This window comes from Plectropomus leopardus, chromosome 11, assembly GCF_008729295.1.
Source record: "Plectropomus leopardus isolate mb chromosome 11, YSFRI_Pleo_2.0, whole genome shotgun sequence".
NCBI classification, from domain to species: domain Eukaryota; kingdom Metazoa; phylum Chordata; class Actinopteri; order Perciformes; family Serranidae; genus Plectropomus; species Plectropomus leopardus.
In genome coordinates this window covers 12,414,673-12,434,141 of record NC_056473.1, presented here as the reverse complement: position 1 = coordinate 12,434,141, position 19,469 = coordinate 12,414,673, and the positions used below count along the sequence as shown (strand labels likewise).

At 39.1% G+C, this 19,469-nt stretch overlaps 1 protein-coding gene across 2 annotated transcripts in view; it reads left to right on the top strand.

The window, feature by feature from the left end:
- peak1 (pseudopodium-enriched atypical kinase 1) overlaps window positions 1-19,469 on the top strand; it is a 104,041-nt gene that overhangs the window by 74,552 nt on the left and 10,020 nt on the right. For both annotated transcript variants that reach the window (XM_042495644.1, XM_042495643.1), the window contains 2 exons: window positions 8,077-8,324; window positions 17,361-18,169. In XM_042495644.1, the coding sequence (XP_042351578.1) occupies window positions 8,077-8,324; window positions 17,361-18,169 (1,057 nt within the window). The remainder of the gene's footprint in view (window positions 1-8,076; window positions 8,325-17,360; window positions 18,170-19,469) is intronic.

The window sequence follows — 19,469 nt, the reverse complement described above, 5'->3', positions numbered from 1 at the left end:
CATAAAGCAGTAATCCAGAGCTGGGATGGGATAGCACTCACTGTCCCACCAGTAACAAGCTTCCTCTCTTTCTGCTCTGTCAGATTGGCATATATAAAAATGAAACACCTGGTTGAATGGTGCTGTCCTTGATTTAGTCAAGTTTTGAGGAATCAAATGATATTACACAGTGTTTCCCACAGAATAACTGCGTATGTGTTGGCGGTAGGGGGGCTCAGATCATATGGATGGATGAGAGGAGCAGTTTGTAAGTGAAAGCAATCTTTTACGACAGGCAGTATGGACGCTTAAGTTCCGCTTGCGTCGTCTCTGCTCTAAGTGTGCTATAAATAACGGCATGGTTTATATATTTTAATAGCGCTCCTAATAACCAGTCCAGCTTCAATAATCTATTTGTGGCGGCAAATGATTTAGTTGTAGCTGCCCGCTGCAAATAAATGAATGAGTGGGAAACGCTGTTACAATTCCTGCTATCCATTTGGAAACTGCTGCGGCACGACAGACGACCAGTTTGTTTTACAAGGCTTGTATGATGGTTAGCAGGATGCTTGTTCAGCTGTGCCCTTCCACTCCATCGTTTCCTTGATGTTTACTGTTATTTACATTTGAAAAGCTCTACCTTGCTAGCTATCTGAGGTCAGCAGGAGAGGAGAGAAACTTATGCATTGATTTCCTCATAATGAAAAGTGACTCACAACCACACACCTCCAACTATCTAATGCCAGCCACTGTGTTAAATGTATGCACAAGTGCATACATTTAACACAGCTTTTGCAAAGCTTCCACTCTTTACTGAAGCTGAATACTCTGCACAGTATATTTTCAATTCCTCCTCCTGGTGTGTCATGATCATACTTGTAATCAAGCAAACAAAACTAACTAAAAGCAGAGACTGTGCAGAACTTGGACTCAGATGTATTTTGGGGGTTGTTTTGGGAGAGTGTCATTTAGCATCTTGCTGTTTTTCACAAAACGCATCCCACAGCCTCCCACACAATGAGATGGAATAGCACTGTGGGACTGTTTACTGACTGTAGCATTCGCCACACTTACACACATTTTTAGTGCAGACACAACCTCTTCAGATGTTCTTGTTCATCTTCTTACAATTTGACATACACCTTACACCACCTGTATTTGTTTCTTCTCTCTTTGCATCCCCGTCGCCCTCATATTATCTACATCTTCTTGGGTTGTTTTCAAGGTGCATGGCTTTCCACCATCACAGTCTCTGTTTCGTGTAATTTTCGCCCCTCTTCCATGCCTTCTGTGCTGCACTTTTATCCTTTGAGCCCAGAGCACTGTGAACTCTTGAACATTTCTCCCTTCCATCCCGTCAAGAGCTCGTCCCCATTCTGTCTCTTCTCTAGCTTCCCTGCTTTTTCTCTCCTCTTAAAGTTTGAGCTCTAGTCATCTTTTATTTCTTCCAGAAGTTCCTGTCTCATTTCTCACTTTATAAAAAGTGGTATAAGAATCAAGTGTGTACTAGTTTCTTTTAATATGGGATGTCTAGGTAATGTTGTGCTAAAATTGTGATGGTGTACTATATGTGTTGGAAAATACTCTCCAAATTTTTGATGCCAAAATATACAATGTCTTGGTTGGTGTTCTCACGCCCTTCACATGGAGGATGATGAATTAATCGAATCAAGAGAAATTATGTGTGTTTTTTGTCTGCATCCTCAAAATTAAGCTGGGTTTTCAATGAACAATATAAGCAATGAGCATCAGGGGACATCTGCCTCAACATTAAAATGCTGAACAGAAGTTTGCAACAAAAGCATGTAGTCACTTATATTTGATACAACCAACGACATTTTCTTTAATAATTGCACACTTATTACGATCAGTTTTTCCAGTATTGAAAGAGATCCATTTACATGCTATCTTGCAGTCATGGGATGATACAATAATGTCATGTCACAGTTATCCTGGCCAAAATAACAACAATCATCAAAATATACTTAAATCTCATAAAATGGCACTAAAACATACTGGAATCACATTACTTTACATTTTGTTAAGGATCAATTTGTTTTTATTGCATATTTCTTTTTTTGCTTTGTCTTTGTAGTGAACAAATCAATCAAATAATGTTTAGATAAAATATCTTATCTTATCTTTAGATAAAAAATATGCCAATACTATACTATTAAGATCTTTTGCAATTTTTGAGGTGGGTTTGTATGCAGCTTGTCTTTTGTTGTTGTTGTCTAGCAGTCTCTTTAGGTCACTGTTGGATAAAATATTCATGATTATCCAGATTACAGAAATTCACACCAACCACCTTATTCTGAGAGTTTGTTTTTTTTTTATCACAATTTGCAATAAAATCACATAGTATCCCATCCATACTCTCTCTCACATTTCAATTTCACACCTGTCTCCTACATACATTCTTTTGTGACCTACTGTTTACAGCCTTGTCTGTAACTTGTCAATGAGTAACTAAGTTATTTCTGTGGTGTGCTGGCTGTGGGTTACAGTGTTAGTCCACTCTCTATTTCCTGTTTATCTCAGGTATTGGAACCTTGATTTTGAGTTGACCCATGAACAGAAAAAAGCAAAACATCTCCCTTGGTGCCTGAGCTTCTTTTGTTGATGTGAAAGAAGATGTGACAAAATCAAAGTCTGGAGGAGGAATGTGTTTGTGAAATGTGGATAAATGCCTCACAGTGCAAGACGCAGACGCTTGGGGGACAGGGAGGGTTTGGATTTTTTTGTAATAGCTCGTCTGATTGTCAACTTCAAAGTCCCTCCACTTTTGATGAAGGTTTTATAGATTTGTTGTTGTTTTTTTCAAATCAGTGCTACTGCAATGTACCATAGCTTTAAAATCTTTCTGAAAAATTAAATTCTGTGCAACCAAAGCTGTTTCTAAACTTAGCTTTTATTTAGTTAAGTTTTGCTCTTTAAAATACGTTTTTAGTCCCACTTGCTTCTTCTCCCCACTATTACAATGGTAATATTGTATGTCACCATATGAAACTAAATAATTTTGGTGTCAATGTATTTTGAGTAAGAGACAGGACTTTGTTACATATGCTTCTTAAAATCCGATATAATCTGTCTCTGGGTAAACAGACCAGCAGGTCAGTCATTACCTCTCAAACACAGGTTACACAGGTCATTCTGCCAACCTTTTATTTTGATTGGCAGATGAGGGGTTAACTCAGCTTGTTTTTTTTCTTCTCTCTTGACTGGAAGTGGTTTTATTGGCTAACAGTGGGTGTGCTCTTCAGCGTTGGCAAACACACATTACCTTACCTTAGGCAGGTAAGAGCATTCGAAGAGGCAGACAGAGGAAGACAAGGAAAGAGCACATGCAGGATAATACTTTTTGATACCAACAATGGCCAGCCTGCACTCACTTCTCAACAATTCACCTTTTGCCTCGTAGTCAAGGTTTCCAGATGGGAAGCTGTGTGAGCCAGTACAGTGGGTAAGAAATGAAAGCCTCTTCTTTCATTCACTTGTATAAATACCTGTGACCATCCAGCCAATTTGAAGTCATATTGACTTAGTAGGGAGGAGACGTTTTTGAGATTATATGATTTGTGTTTCGGACCAGTGATTGTTCATTTCATGCAGCAGAGGTCTGTGAAAGAGTGAAATGCACTGGGGCAGCTTCATGCTGTCTGAACAAGTCAGGTCCTGACACTGAAATGTGTAGCAGCCATAAAGGTATTTATAGTGTCAAGGGCCTCTCAAGGTGTGTATCCACAAAGGATTATGTGCTGGGGATTGTCCTCTTCATGATTTAGTGATATTTTGGATAGTTTTATTACTGACTTTGATCCATAAGCAGTCTGGTTTTGAAGAGAATAAATGTTAGCCGTAGCCTTGTGCGTGATAAAGTACAGTATGTCCAGTTAGTCAAAACCAGAACTGTGTAATGATGTCTATTCATGCAAACAATGCAGAGGAAGAATAAAAGTGGAAACATGTACTGTCAGGCCAGTGGCATATTTTATGCCCAATTCTTATGCTAATTTGTTTTTGCAATCTATCATAAGACACTGTATTACAGTATATGCTGCTTGTAGTTTTACTCATTCTTTACACCTCTATCTTTCCACACTTTACTTACTCTTTGTTTTCCAGTTGGCTCACAACACTGTGATGGGCCTTTTAAATCTCAACTGACTGCTGCTGGCAGGCTAGCAAGAGCTTAAGTAATGCACTGTGGCAACTCAGAGGCTATTGATCGACTCCCTACTTTAAAAGAGACACAGAGGGCTTGTGGTCTACAAAGACAGATCATAAACATGTCAGATCTGGTGTTTTCCTCAGACACAGAGCCCGAGGGTAGAGACAGGCACATGGGAAACTCGGTGTTTTCTTTGAGCGCTCACTTTTCTATCACGTCACGGTCAGCACTGTTTCTTATGAAAGAACACTGCTTTCATATGAAAACCCTGTCTCCAAGGTGTCAGTGTTATTGCACAAAATGGCTGTTTTCAGATTAGTATTGTATTTGGAGTTATACAAGATCGAGTTATTAGATTCTGCTGACCTTAACATCCCAAAAAGTTGCATTCCAACCATGTCAGCGGCAGTTTCGCTTTAAAAGAAAATGTCCACTGAGAAAACAATGGTCACCCTTCAAGTAAAAACTGAGAAATAACTTGGCTCAAATCATATTTGCTCTGTAGATGACGCATGCCTTTTCTTGGAAGAAATGATGGGATTGTTCCACCATTTTTTTAACCATATTAGCATTCTTTTAGATACAAATTGAATTTTAAACTTGGTTCCATGTTCTTTCTGCATCCAGGGTTCCCACAGATCTTTGAAATCCTTGAGAGTTTGTGAACTTGAGGGGAAATAACAAAGGTCTTGAGCGTTTTTGAAAAAAGACATAAAGAGACATGGGCTGCTAAAAATCTCTGAGGTTGTTATAAATGTTCTCTACAAAATAAGTTTGACTTGAAAGTGCTTGAGTTTATTAACAAGTTGAAGTTCCTTTGATATAATCTGCCATCATCGTAACACAAAAGTGCTTACACATTGAAGCCTCTCTCTCTTATTTATTGTTGTCTGTGAGCTTCTATAAAGCCAGATGCTTATTATAAATATTCTCAGTGTTGCAGCAGTATCTAACCTTGATCTGTGTCTCAAACTATGCTGTGTTGGGTCCTTAAATTTGAGGGAATTAGGCCTGGAAAGCCCTTAAAAAGTACTTGAAGTTGATGCTTAAGAAGGTGTAAATAGCTATTTAAAATTTTAAACTAAATTCAATGTATACATGAAGGCTTTAGCACTTAATTTTAGTCTCTTTATGACTGCAAATAACTTGCCAGCTTTTTTATAAGTAGTGCGCTGGACACTATTTTAAAAAAAAAACTGTGCTTCAGGCCCCAAACATTCAGTTAGACAAAGCCCTCTTTGAGCAATGTCGTCCCTTGAGCTGCACTTTTTCCTGACAGGGAACTTTTGCCGATGATCACAGAAATCATTAGTCATATTAGCAACATGTGTAATGAAGATTCCAGTCAGAGGAAATTACACATATGATTCAGACTAATACAAACATTACTGTCAACCAGCTCCACCCATGACAACACCCGCGGCTATGAAACCAACTCAGTGAACTTTTTATGACCTTAAGCCTTTGTTTTTCTTTATTTCTGTCTACTTTTGTTTTTAATTTAAGCTCATATTTTAAAGCTTTTTATTATTCAGCTTAAGGACAGAAAAGATAAATAGATCGATTAAAGCAATGGTGCCAGAATAATAAACAAAATGCCACCACAACAACATGTAAAAATTAGAACAGACGGCAGGGCCAGCCACTTGCCACAGAGCCATGTAGCAGGTATTTAATGTATTACAATGAGGGTTAAAATCTACAGTAGTTTAGAATGTCACTCTACCTGGGTGGTCACAACCCAGGTGGCCTGAGGCTGTAATGTCTCAGTCAGATCACAGTGAAAGACCATAGCTGAACTGTTATCAGATCAGAGGGCAGTAACCCAGTCGCTTTGAGTATCTTATTTACTGTGATCAGAGGGGCAGACTGATCCCAGATGGCTCTTGATGAAACACCAGCTGTTGAGGTTTATTCAGCGTACAGCAGCAAGACATAGATACCCAGGTGACTGTGAAGAAAACACTGGTTGTGACTTCATGTTGTGGTTAACTCTAATTAAAAAGAAAAAGGAATTGCTCTACTTCATTTTTAGCAGTTCATGTTTTTGTGCAGCTGCAGTCACTCTTTACTTCCTGCTTCAGCCATTTGTTACATATAGGCTTGCCTTCTTCAAAGCAAATTGCAAATGCTATTGCACATCAAGTGTTTTCTGTTTGTTACTATCTTACATCATTTTTTTAGATTTGTTAGATTGCATAATTTTGTGCTAAATTTGGGCTCTTATGTCCATTTTGCAAGTGTACTTTTTGTGGTTGGCTTTGGATGGTGGTAGCAAGTCACTCATGGGAAACTGTCCTCTTGCAGACTTGCTAGCTGCCAGCCATGTTGAGGTTTTCAAATGCAAACATCAATAATCATATAGGAAAAGATGGAGAATATGGGCACAGTCACACTAGCATCTTGTTAGCCATTCTACAGGCATTGGAAAACCAGCAATGGAAAGAAATGACAGTCCACAAGTAGAGTTGTACCTTGTATAATTCCATACCATTAAAAATGATTGATTCATGGAGTTACCTATAGTCAAGAACTCCCCATGGTACCTTTAAATTCAAACTGGTTTCCAAGCATGTCAGACATGTCAGAAACATTTTTTTCTCACAGTGTAATAACACAGCGTTGCACACAGGCCTCATGGGCAATGGTGATCCTGTCGCTTTCCTTGAGGAGACACATACTGTATGTGGCAGATCGCCTGTACAACTCGCATCTCTTGCAGCAATGAGCTTCAGTATACGACAAGTCTCATCATAGCATCCCCAGGGCTTTCACACTGTGATTGAGTCATTGTGCAATCTCAACACTCTCAGTGATAACACACAGAGTAACTGTAAGATATGACCCAGATTTCTAGTGGCCACAACTCATCCGGGCCGCCGTCAGTACATTATGAAGTCTATGGCAACCCATTGTAATAGACAACATTATGTATTTATCTGCTGTAAGTCATTTTGAGGAGCAGAGTTACAACAGAGACATAAAATGCAACAAATCAAAGAGGACATGTGTCGTGTTTTATAATACCACACTCCACGATGCTTGCAACAATGTCTTGAGGTGACAGTTTATGTCAATGTTGCCGCACTTTAAATATGTCAGTCAGCTGACAAGCAGATTTTATTTCTGTTTAATTCACCATTTTATCTCGTTATGCTTAAGAAAGCCTCAGGACACTTATAGCTCTGTTAAGCATCTGATTTTTTTTTTTCATGAAAGGCAGCTAATGATCACATTTAATTCTGTCACCTCATCATCACACCTTTTGTTCAATCTGCTGTGGCAGATAAAATTCATCTCACCTCTTTCAACACCTCAAATCATAGCCTCCCACTGTCACTGAGGGATCTTCAAATCATATTATCACACGCCATTGTGACCTGCTTTGCATCGTTCGTATACCTCCCCTCAGGCAACATATGTGTGGCTGCATATAAACCACAGCAGGCTTCAAAAGCCCCTCACTTACAGCTATGCCACCTCTAATTCATCACTTGCTGAGACGAAAGAAGCGAGCTGATGAAGTGGTGCAGACGATGATTCAAAAGATTTAAAAAAAAAAAAAAAACTGCCCAGATAAAACACATTGTTGTGTGTTTTGTTCATATCCTGTGATGTGAGATAGACAAAATGAACAATGGCAGACTGAAGCCCTTATCAATAGCAGCACGTTTATCATCTACAAACACTACTGTCTAAGCAATAGAGCTCGCTATTATTATCCCGCTCTTTTCTGACTTGTTTTGCAGATATTTTCATGCAGAATTAAACCTCATCATCAAGAGAATTAGTCAAAGCAGTGGGAAACATGTAGATAATGAAAAAAGCGAGAAGAAAAACAGTACTAATTAAAGCAGACTCTTAATGGAGCAAGTATTCCACATTTTCATGACTAAATGAGCAATGCCTCTCTTTGTCATCCACAGCCAGGTACCAGTCAGTGCCAGCAGCGCCAGGGATCGGGAGCTGCCCGGTGCCGCCTCCCTGCCTGCCAGAGTGAATCTGGGGCTGGTGCTCGGGGAGCGAGAGGAGGGTCATGCCAACCAGGTTGCCACACCAGCCTCAGCCAGCGATGGCAGTGCCAGCCTCGGAGAGCCAGAGGAGGACGGGAATCACTCCCATCACTCCCACTCTCCCGCATCCAGCCAGTGCAGTGCCACATACAGCAACCTTGGTAAGAACGACGCATGTAAGATGATTTATTAGTCTGAAACTTGAGTTTCATAAAGCTCAAAGCAAGTACTTAAACTGTAGCTTTTATCATTCAAATGAACATATTTCTGCCACGTTGGACTCACTTACTGCTAATCCACTCCTCACAAAATGACTGCACACTATAACTGCCACTACTTTATGCGTTAACTGATTTTCACCTGGATTTTATGGCTCTATGCTTCCCAAATTTGTTTGTTTCCTCCTGCAAAAAGACACTGTTTACAGTGAACAAGGTTCTCTTGCAGCTCAAATTATACTTTTCATAAAAACTGTGAAGAGAAACATGGAAAAAAAATGCAAATAAGCTTCTGATTGCACACCACAATCCCTCAGAGCAATAAAAAAGCTATACATGGTAAACTCCACAGTGTTTGGACTGCAAATGGTATTTGGTATATGTCCAATTTGCATCTATAAAAAAAAGAAGAAAGAAACTATCGTGTGTATCTATTCTGTTAGCGTTGTTGTAAAGGGTAACTGGAATCAGTGGATGCATTTTACCTATATGATGTAACCTGTCAGTCCTCAGTATCTGCTGCTTCTTTTCTAAATGGCTGATTTCACTTTTCTTCAGCATCAGCACACCTCCACATGTGACAAATCATAATTTATTCCCTACTAAAACAGCTGGAGCTTAACACATCTTGACACATCTTGTCACACACACTTGAAATCTAGAATAACTCGAAATATGTTATTTCAGCTGGAGGTGAAAATCTTTGCCCCAGGGGTACTTCTCCTTTTTGTGGGGCTGCTTCTTTCCTTATAGGACAGGGACCAATTCTTATCAGGAAAGATTTTCTTTGGCATAGTTATTTTAGATGCAGAAAGGTACAGAGAGTTGGTTGGTGAAATATCTTAACTACACGATTATACACGATTATCGTGGCTTAAAGAGTCATGTAAGGATATTATTGCTATATCTATAAAAAATTTGAAATGACACTTAACAGACAGTGAAAAGGCAACCAGATGATGTTGGAGGAGGAAGACAAAGTGAGAACATAAAGAAACAGAAAAGGTTTGAGGGGCACTAGACTATTCATGCAACACTATCTAAGTGTTGCAGCAGTATGACATTTTCAAGGTATGATAACCGTGTCAGAAAATGTCATGAAAACAACAGTTTGTTGTTTAGTTGAACAAATGGTTATTACTATAACTGAAACTTGAAAACTTGTTTTCTTTTTTAATGGAAGTCTGTGTAAAAAGTCTCCCTTTTGAAAATAAAGGTTCTCTATATCGTTGCAATTTCTTTCGATACTGTAGATAAATAAATATAAACGCAATATGATAACCATCATTTTTTATACCATGGCATACCTTGAAACTGGTATTCTGCTGCAACCCTAATTATCATACATGTATTATTTACATGGTGTCAGTATTTCATTTTTAAATATCACAGTTATCATCAATACCAGTAAGTTGTGATACCAGTAACATAAATCAACAGATAACCCTCCTGTTTTCATCTAAATTCTAGACTTTGTATTCTCTTCTGTCTCATAGTCTTTGACTCTTTCGCTTGTTTCTGAAAACCATGTTTGATTAGATTGATGCATTTAAAGTAGGGCTGCACTTATAACCACATTACAAGACCACGTACTGCACGACTGACCGCAGCACCACTATTAGTGTCATAAAAGCTTTTAACCTCATATTACTGTATATCTGGGACTAATTATTATAATGTCTTTGTTCTCTAAATATTCCTGACTGTGTGGTCTGACACGACAATTTTCAAGTCCACTTTAAAAAAAGCGTGAAAGTCTCTCCACAGCCTGAATTTTTCACTTGTAGGCATTTGACTCATTTTCATGTAACTCCTCTGCTTGTAGTACACAAGTCTAATCTTTTCTAGCAAATACAAACAGCTTCTAGTGGGAGTGAAAAGACACGTTGTGTAATCTTAGCCTTCCAGTGTAAATGAACATAGTGAGTGGAGTCAGAAGAGCAGACACACAGATAAACTAGTTTACAGTAGGAAATAGACACAGGCAAACCTATAATACAATTGTCTATTTATGTATTCTTTTACATCTTATTCTTAATGTCCATGCATCATTTAAAACTAAAGATCGATGCAGAAATAACAGAGGAAAAGTTTTATTCGCTTTAAAGTAAAAGCACAATATTAGACAATCATCAGGAGACACAAGCACATCTAAAAAATCCTTTGTAGGTACACCTGCTATCCTAAAAAGACAAAAAAAAAAACTAGCATACTGCGTTTTTATTCTCAATTCTTCTGTTTCCCCCCCCAAAAAAGAGAGACTTGGTTGAGAGACAGCAGTGCACAGATATAGATATTTTTTTCTTCTTTTTGGAAGCAAGAAAACCAAATGGCAAGAGAGACAAATTTGTTGGATTTATTATGGTGTTTATTTATTTATTTATTTATTTATTTATATATTTATTTATTTATTTATTTTGTTTGTCTCGGGAGCTCATGACAATCGCAGATATAGCCATAGAATACCACATCTTTGGTTTTATAGTGCTGCTGCAGACTTCAACATTACATTCCTCAAATGCCACGATGACAAAGTTCTTCTATTACAGACCCTGTTTTGGAGCCTGATTGTGAGAAGTTGTCAGTGGACAATAATATCATTAGATTTTGTCAGCAGCTCAGTAAGACAGGTTTGGTGGTGGAGCGATGAGCACATTAAGACCAGGCTGGGTTTTTTTTATCAGCAAGAGTAAGAGAGAGGCAGGCACAGCTGTCAAACATAGCCGGGCACTTAAAACATGGAGCTCTGTGTGTGTGGGAAAGGATCTCGCTGTGATAAAATGGTGTGTGTGAGAAAAAAAAGAAATTGAAGCACAAAGTGGTCAGATGGAGAGTGTGGGTTTGTGGAGCAGATGCGGTACTGAGGTGCTTCACCGTGTGTTTACACATTTTGCTTGTATGGTTAAATGAGGTTTAAAAGGCACATGGGTCTTAGCTTCCTGTTACAGGATTCTTCACAGACAAAGTGTTTGTTTGTGTTTATATGTCAGTGTTGTACTAATTATATATATTTTTTTACAATACATGCAAACTGTGTATCCTGTGTATGTGTGTATTTGTGGAGCTCCGGCTGCACAGAGGCACTGTAGAAGGATATATTGTGAATGTGTTAAAAGCTCCCTGGATGATGCATGATGAGCTGCCTGCAGCCTAATTTTACTCTTCTGCATGCTGCTAATGAGGAACGAGGCAGGGTGTGTGTTTATCTGCCGTCAAACATTGTACAACAACAGTACATCATTTTTTGTTTGGGAGGGTGTGTCCAGCCTTCAAGATTAAAGGATAACAACAGTATTTTTCAATGTGGACTTTGTGTCTAAGTGACTAATGGAGATGGGTTTTTTTAACTGGTCCAGTTGAGTGAGAGGGCTGTAGCCCTTAGCTGCGAAACCAGCTGCAATGTAGCATTAATGGGAAACTGTCATTGATTTATGTCCACCAGAAGTTCTTGTTTTTGCCACTGACAGGCTCAGATTGTTATCAACATTATGACAATGATCTCTAAAGAGATTTTTGTTTTTGTTATAAGAGTAGGATCCATTTTATTTAACCAAAAACAGCCCCAATTAACTATTGCCAAACCCATCAGATTCCATTGAAATAAACAGCAATTTTATCACCAGTCACGCCTCTTTCAAAGTAAACAGAAACAAAATAAAACTCACAAAAAACAGTCTTTTCAGTCTCTTTCTAAACTATCAGCAACTCTGATGTGGTTGAAATGAAGGCTAAATTCACTCATTTTAATGTGAAAATATATGCTGTCTATATACATGCTAAAATGACTGTTTATTTACATGGAGAGTTGTGGGTTTAAAGACTGATTTCGGGGCTGTTTTTGCCAAACAAAAAGGATCATACTCTTAAGCATAAAGCTTTCTCTGTAGGGATCCTTCCATAATGTTGTCAAATTGAGCCTCTCAGTGGCAAAAACGAGCCCTCTCAGTGGATATAATTTACTTATACCCTAAATGGTTACATTGCAGCCTGTTTCGCCACTGCCTGCTGCAGGAGTCCTGCACAAAACAGGATTTCAAGAAACTGTTGTTCTGTTATGTCATTCGGACACAAAAACATGGGAAAATAGGGTCCAGGTCTGTTTGAAGTTTTCACTTCTGTCTTGTCTGTCTTACTTGTCAGAATTGCAGATATAGAACTGATATGCCTCCTCTCTCTCTGCAAACCACTTGCGCCTCCAGTAATACTATTTGTTCACAAATTTAAGTAGAGAATCACATTCACACTCTGTCTCTCTCTCCCTCTCTGGCTATATATACAGTATACACGCACTTGTGTTTTAATCAGAGCATCAGGCAGTAGGAGGCAGAGCACTCACAGCCTCAGTCAGTGAGAGATCTCCAGCATTGGTGGGAGCGTTGAGCCTGCCTGTTGGCACCAGCGGCTCCGTGCAGACTCTCAGGGATGGAAGCAAAGACAAGCGTTTCACTCTGCCTCCCTGCGCAGCTGCTCCACAGCATTTACCTAAAAACTTTGAGGTATTAGTGGAACTGAGGTAGGCTTGTTTCTCTTGTTGTTTCCTCCTCATCTCTCAGTATTTTTCTCTACCTCTCCCTCATTTATCTATGTTATCATTGTGCGTCCTGCTAACCCATTTGCCTCTTTTGTATTTCTCTTTTTCTGTCACTTCCATCACTTTTAACACCTCTAGCCACCCACTCCTCTGCTCTCGTTCATTCCTCCCCCCGTTCCTCTACATGCTACCCACCTCCTCCATCGTTTTACTGTAGCGTGATGGCTGAATGGTACTTTGCTTCGGCAACAAGTTCCTTCTTCCCCTTACAAGCACATACTGGAGAATACTGGTCTCTAGAGTTATGAATGGATGGCGTTAATGTGGTATTTTCAGTATTGTTTTATATATGCATGATTTGAAGAACAGTACATTTAATATTTCTCTTTTCTTTAAATTTGAAAGTGCTAATGCGACATAATGTCCCATCCGTGAAGAGATGACTTAACAGTAAATTATTCCTAGCCATTTGTGAGTTGTAGTTTAAATTTATATTCTAAATATACTGAGACCGAATGGAAATGATGAGCCCAACCCTACAAGATAATGTGTGATGCCTCTTCAATTTTCATGTGTTAATAGTACCCACATTTGCACTGAGAAGACATGAAGCAGTAGCAAAAGAGTTGTGTCAGACACATGAAGTGCTGTGTTTGAGAGGCAAAGAAAATGCTATTATCTTTTTAATCCAGAACAGATTTCAGAGGGATTTGGACTCTCTGCTGTTTTATCTCCTTGAGATGGACTCAGGTCAAAAGAAGTTTAGTTGAACAGCAGTGTGTTTAAAATCATAAGAAAATACCTGTACTGTTTAGCATTTTCTTGGAACACATAAATTGTGTGTGTGTGTCTGTGAGAGAGAGGGGGGGCTTATTTTGGGGTTTTAAATTTAGCATGCATCTGTCACAAAGTCATCTGTTACGCTGTTTGTTTAATTAAACTGGGCTGTGCAATATATCAATATTATATCAATACTGTGATTTGAGTCTGTATATATTGTCTTAGACTTTGGATATGGTAACACAAGTTGTGTCTTTAACTGGTTGTAAAGGCTGCATTACAGTAAGGTGGTGTGATTTGCCTTTACCCACTCAGTCATATTCACATAACTGGTGGATATTTGTCTAAAATCTCGTTCTGTATATATTTTGTGAAAGCATCAACAGTCAGCCCTACAAACGGTCACATTGATATCAAGGTATTTGGTCAGAATTGCCAGACACAGATAGGTTAGTTAACAGTTAACATTTCCAAAACTAATGATATTTGTTCTCAGTAAGATTACAACATACTGTGTAGTTAAGTTAAAATGCCATGTTGAACTAGCACAACTGTGCTTGCTTGTCTTTCAGTTTAAGAAATCAGAGAGATTAAATGACTGAAAAGTTGTTGACATTAAAAAATGGTACACGTGATTTTTTACTATTTACTATTTGAAGAAGACATTTAAAGGTCTCAACCCAGGCTCTGAAAATGTTTTTGATGGATTTTTTTTCAACAGTAAATAATAACAATTATAATATTTCCTTTATTTATATTGCACCTTTTAAAAATAGAGGTTGCAAAGCAGAGGTAAGATACCCCGAAGGTAACAGAAAGGTAGAAAGCCAGTAATGCTAATCCAAAGCAAGACAAAACAAAGGCAAAATTAAGAAAATAGATGAAGTGGAGAGAATACATATTATAATGAGAAATAAAAAATAAAAACAATAACAAAAATCTGCTTAAGTAAATAATATTTGAAAAAATAAAAGCCATAAACATAATGAAAATACTTGCAAGAACAAGAAAACATCACATGAAAACAAGTCTGTAAAATGGATTTTAAAATATTAATTTAAAAGAGGTCAACGATTCCACAGGCCTTATTTCTTCAGGCAAGCCTAACAAACCTGAAGGGCCCTCATGGCAAAAGCTCAGTCAAAAATAACTGGCAGATTAATCACTATTGTAAATAGTTAATAGTTACATTATGTCATTAGTTTGTTTGTTGTAAGGTGATATGTTCATATGAGGTTTTCTATTCCTCCATGTAGGTTGTTTCATCATAACATGAATTATAAAAAGTATCCTTGATTTAGAAATGACAGTCTGGCAGACTGAGTTAGTCTTATGTAATTTAGTTAGAGTCGCAGCCACATTACTGCAATAGAAGATCCGTACGACTGGACGAGGGAGAGGGTTGTTTTCGTGGATGGATTACTGCAGATTGGTGGAAGAACACATTAAATATACCCGTTCCAGTGAGGATTACCAAGACTCATTTACTTCATCCTGACAGCTCTTTCTTAAGGCCTCTTTTGCTTTCTTAAGATGATGGCAGTGTGACGCACACGTGAGGAGTCACTCATATCATTTAACAAGAATTTGTAACCGGTAGCATTTGCACTGAGCAAAGAGAAATGGTTTGTTTAAGCAGTGCCTTCACCGTAGGGACGAGAAAAGTAATTTGGCGAAAGATGTGACTTTGGAAGCATGATCTTTAAAATGCTCAGCAGCCTCTCATCGTGATCTTCCAAGAAATTGGGGTGTTCTCCAGTGAGTTAGGAGCTGCGCAGTAGGGTTGTCAGTGACCTTGTGTACCCACTCACTAAAAACTATCAGGCTGTTTCATTCCCATCATGCAAGCGCCACAGCTCCTTTGTTCTTTTCATCTCATCAGGCTCTTGTCTCTGACCCATCTGCCTCTGTGGTCCTCGACTCCAGAGAGCATCGAGGGAGTCCAATCAACCCCTCAACTCTCCAATTCCCTCCCACCAACATCCCAGAAAAATAAGGTCACTCGCAGCTAGTGATAAATGTGCTTTCCATGCTGCCTCTTTAAGCCTCACTGCAGAACAGAACTGCAGATTGAGTCGGGCAGCTGGACGGTTGGAGGGACGACTTGTGCCCAGCTGTCCTGCTCTCTGGCTTGAATTTTTCCTCAGGGACACCAGTTCCCTCACGTGCCACAGCACACAACCTCGTGTCTGCCACTCGTCTTTATGAGAGGCAGAAAGCCAGTGGGTGGCTAAAAACGCCATGGAAGGAACAAGAAGCTCAGGGAAGCTGTTGGCCAAAAAAGGCAGAGTGATTTGTGTTTCAGGTTTTTTTAAACTGGTTTTTTTTTTCCATCTGTTAGAAATTCTGGTTTGAGTTTATGTAAAATATCAAATTCAGTCATAACTGTATATAACAGCCAACTCCACACAGTAGCATAGAAACCTCACCACCATCTAGATTTTTAGTTTCAGAGTGGACACACCACGGCACAAGTATAATAATTATACAATGGTACACGTGCTCATAACAACATACGCTACAACTATAAATCAGCCTTTACGTCACCGACCTGTGCTAAAGAGGGTAGAGTTGTGTTAAATCGAGCAAAAAGGAGCTTGATGAGTGTGTAGAGCTGTAGAGAAAGCAGGTCTCTTTTAGTGTGTGACTGTGTGTAAGTGTATTGTTCTTTATTTTAAGATATATTTAGATGAGCTTTTTGCTTGGATTGCATCAATTGAGCCAGTACTGTAAGCGAAATTGAGAGTGAATGCTGCCACTTCCTTTTTCAAATCAAAAGCAGTTATTTGAAATAAAATGCCAGTTTCATACACAGTTTCAACATGGTCTTGTTTGACATTGTTTAACCTTTTACAAGTCTCATTTATCAGACCAGTAGGACCAATCTTACACCTAAAATCAAAATAGTGACCTTCTACCACTACAGTACACACAGTATCTGTATAAGTAAAAGGTGTAAATAGTGGATATAGATTTTATATTTCATATTTTGTATTACTTTATGTTTTACTTTATCTTAATTGCATTGTGTAGTATTTCATCCTCGTTTTACACTCAATCACTTTTTTTGAATTTTTACTGTTTCTGACTCTTGAGCTTGTTGTAGTGTGTGAGTTTTCCCGCTGTGGGATTAATAAAGTCTTATCTTAAATCTGGAAACGGTTAGTGTTCTTTGCCCACATTTTTACCAATAATGCTTTTCTGTCCAGGAAAATAAGTCATGTGGTCAAAGGTGAAAATAAAATCCAAATCTACCATGTAAATGGCAACAAGTGGCTAATTCTTAGAAATTAGAGTTTAATCTGCAATGAAGTAACTGTAGCAATAAAATACATGTAGTAGAGTCCAAAATTTCCCCAGAAACATTGGAGAGTAAAACTGTAAAGCAGCATAGTACTGTACTAGTCCGAATAGTGCTTTGTTAAAAGGCTGAAGTAAATATACTTAGTTACCTGTCTGCACAAAGGCAGACTGCCTGGGTTGGTAATTGTAATGCAGTTGCAAAGTGCTGACATTACATTATCTTGTAATTTTATTTTCTGGGAATGGAGGTCCAAAATTATTTTAACTGTCTTTCCTGTTGTTTCAGACTGACATTCAGAGTTCAGTGGTTTTAATCAGTTTGATTTTTTTAAATTCTTATTCATGTTATCTTTGCTTTCTTCCAGGTCAATCCAGAGCCAACATGATCCCACTGAAACAGCCACGAAACATCAAAGCATCCAATGATACGTTGGCCTCTATCGACCTGGACGGTCTCGCTGACCAGCCGGCCCCTAAAGCTACACCACCACCACTACCTAAGAAGGCCGTACCTCGCTCCAGTACTGAACCGAGCCTTGGAGGCAAAGAGTCAGTCCAGGGAGGCCTGAGACCTCGAGCTGAGGCAAGACCTGGGGGCACCAACCTGAGCGTGGCCAACCCTATCTATGACTTGGACTCCACCTGGGAGACAGCTAGTCAGAGCTCATCTCTCAGCTCCGAGCCCCATCGAGTCCATGACCACGAGAGCGGTGACTCCCTGGAAAGACCAACAGCTGCCATGGCTGCCAACAAGGGCCGCCCGACTAACAGCGTGTCCTCTCTGATTTCTCAGCCTGCATCGGGTGCACCCAGTGTCTCAGCTGGCAGAGAGAGGAGGGTCTACCCAAGTACAGAGTCTCTGGCTGGAAGGGGTCGGACAACAGGACGAGGTGCTGGAGGCTGCAAACCCCAGAGACCAGCTCTGTACAGGGGCTTGGACAGCTGGGATGAGGTGGTGGGGAGGATTCGGGGTCTCCACACGGACACGCTGCGGAAGCTGGCAGCAAAGTGTGAGGACCGTTTCATGGCCGGTCAGAAAGATCACTTGAGATTCGGCACTGACAGCTGGTCCCACTTCAGACTGACCACTGGGAAACCCTGCTGTGAGGCAGGGGATGCTGTTTACTACACTGCCTCCTACGCCAAGGACCCGCTGGTCAACTACGCCATCAAGGTGAGATGTCTGGTTCTGTTTATAGATCAGATTGTTCTTTCAGATTCAAATCGGCCCCTTTTTATATGTGCAGATTTATTCTGTTTGCCTACCAACTTGGATGGACAGTTACCCCAAAAACAAAAATACATATTTTTCCTTTTAACTGTATTGCTATTTATCGGTCTAGATTGTTTTCGTGTGAGTTGTCAAGTGATGGAGATATCGGCCATAGAGATGTATGCCATCTCGTGTTTAGCTAATCAATACTGCTAGTTCACCTAGCACCACTGAGATAGCTAAATTTACACTTCAGCCGTCCAAGAACCCGTTATTGTTTACATCTCATGCTGTCAATAGCACAAGCCTCTCAACCATGAGTGGATGCACGCCTCCTCTGCACGGTGATACTGTTGAAGGGTGTAGTTCAGTAGATGATTAAACAATTAGTCCATTTACAAAATATCAACTGGTAGATAAAGAAACTGTTTCGATGATCGATTGATCATTTCGGATATTTTTTTCATCCCAACATTACAAATGAAATATCTTTGTGTTTCCAAATGTTGCTTGAATAAAGCAAGACATTTAAAGATTTCACTGTAGGCTCGAAGATATCGAGAATATAAACATTAGATTCATATACCAACCATTTATTAAGGAAATAATTGGCAGATAAAGCAATAATGAAAATAATTGTTGCTTTTAGTGTTGATTCCATGTGAAACCCTAGATGTGACTTTAGGAGTCAGAGTTTGTTGTATGATAATATTCCTTGAATTCGTAATGAGAGACACAAATTTGGCTCTAATAATGTATTAATTTACTGCAGTTTCTGATAAGTAATACTTTATTCCTAACATTGCATTGAATATGTATTTTTTATAATCCCCAGACTTGTATGACCCTCAAACAAACACTAACAAAAGCTAGTTTGTCCCACTTTCCAAAGAATGAAAATTTGTCTAAAGAGAGTACATTAAACTTTATGCTTTTACCAAAATACTGTGACAAACCCCTTACTTTCAGTGTCTCATTAGTCTTTTTTTTTTGAGTCCTTGCTGTGCTTACTCCCTGCATCAGGATGGATTTTAAGATACATTTGGAGTTTCGATTTATTTAATCCTTGTATTTTGTTTTTGTGTTGAGGAATCTCCTCCCACTCCCTTAGCTGAGGTGGAGGAAGTGTTTGGGCTGAAATATTGGCACTTAAACTTTGAGCCTTTAGGGCACAACCTTGTGCAATAAAACCGGTGTGTGCATGTGTTTGTTTGTTTTTATATATATATTTATATATAATTGTGCGTGGGTAGCAGTTTTG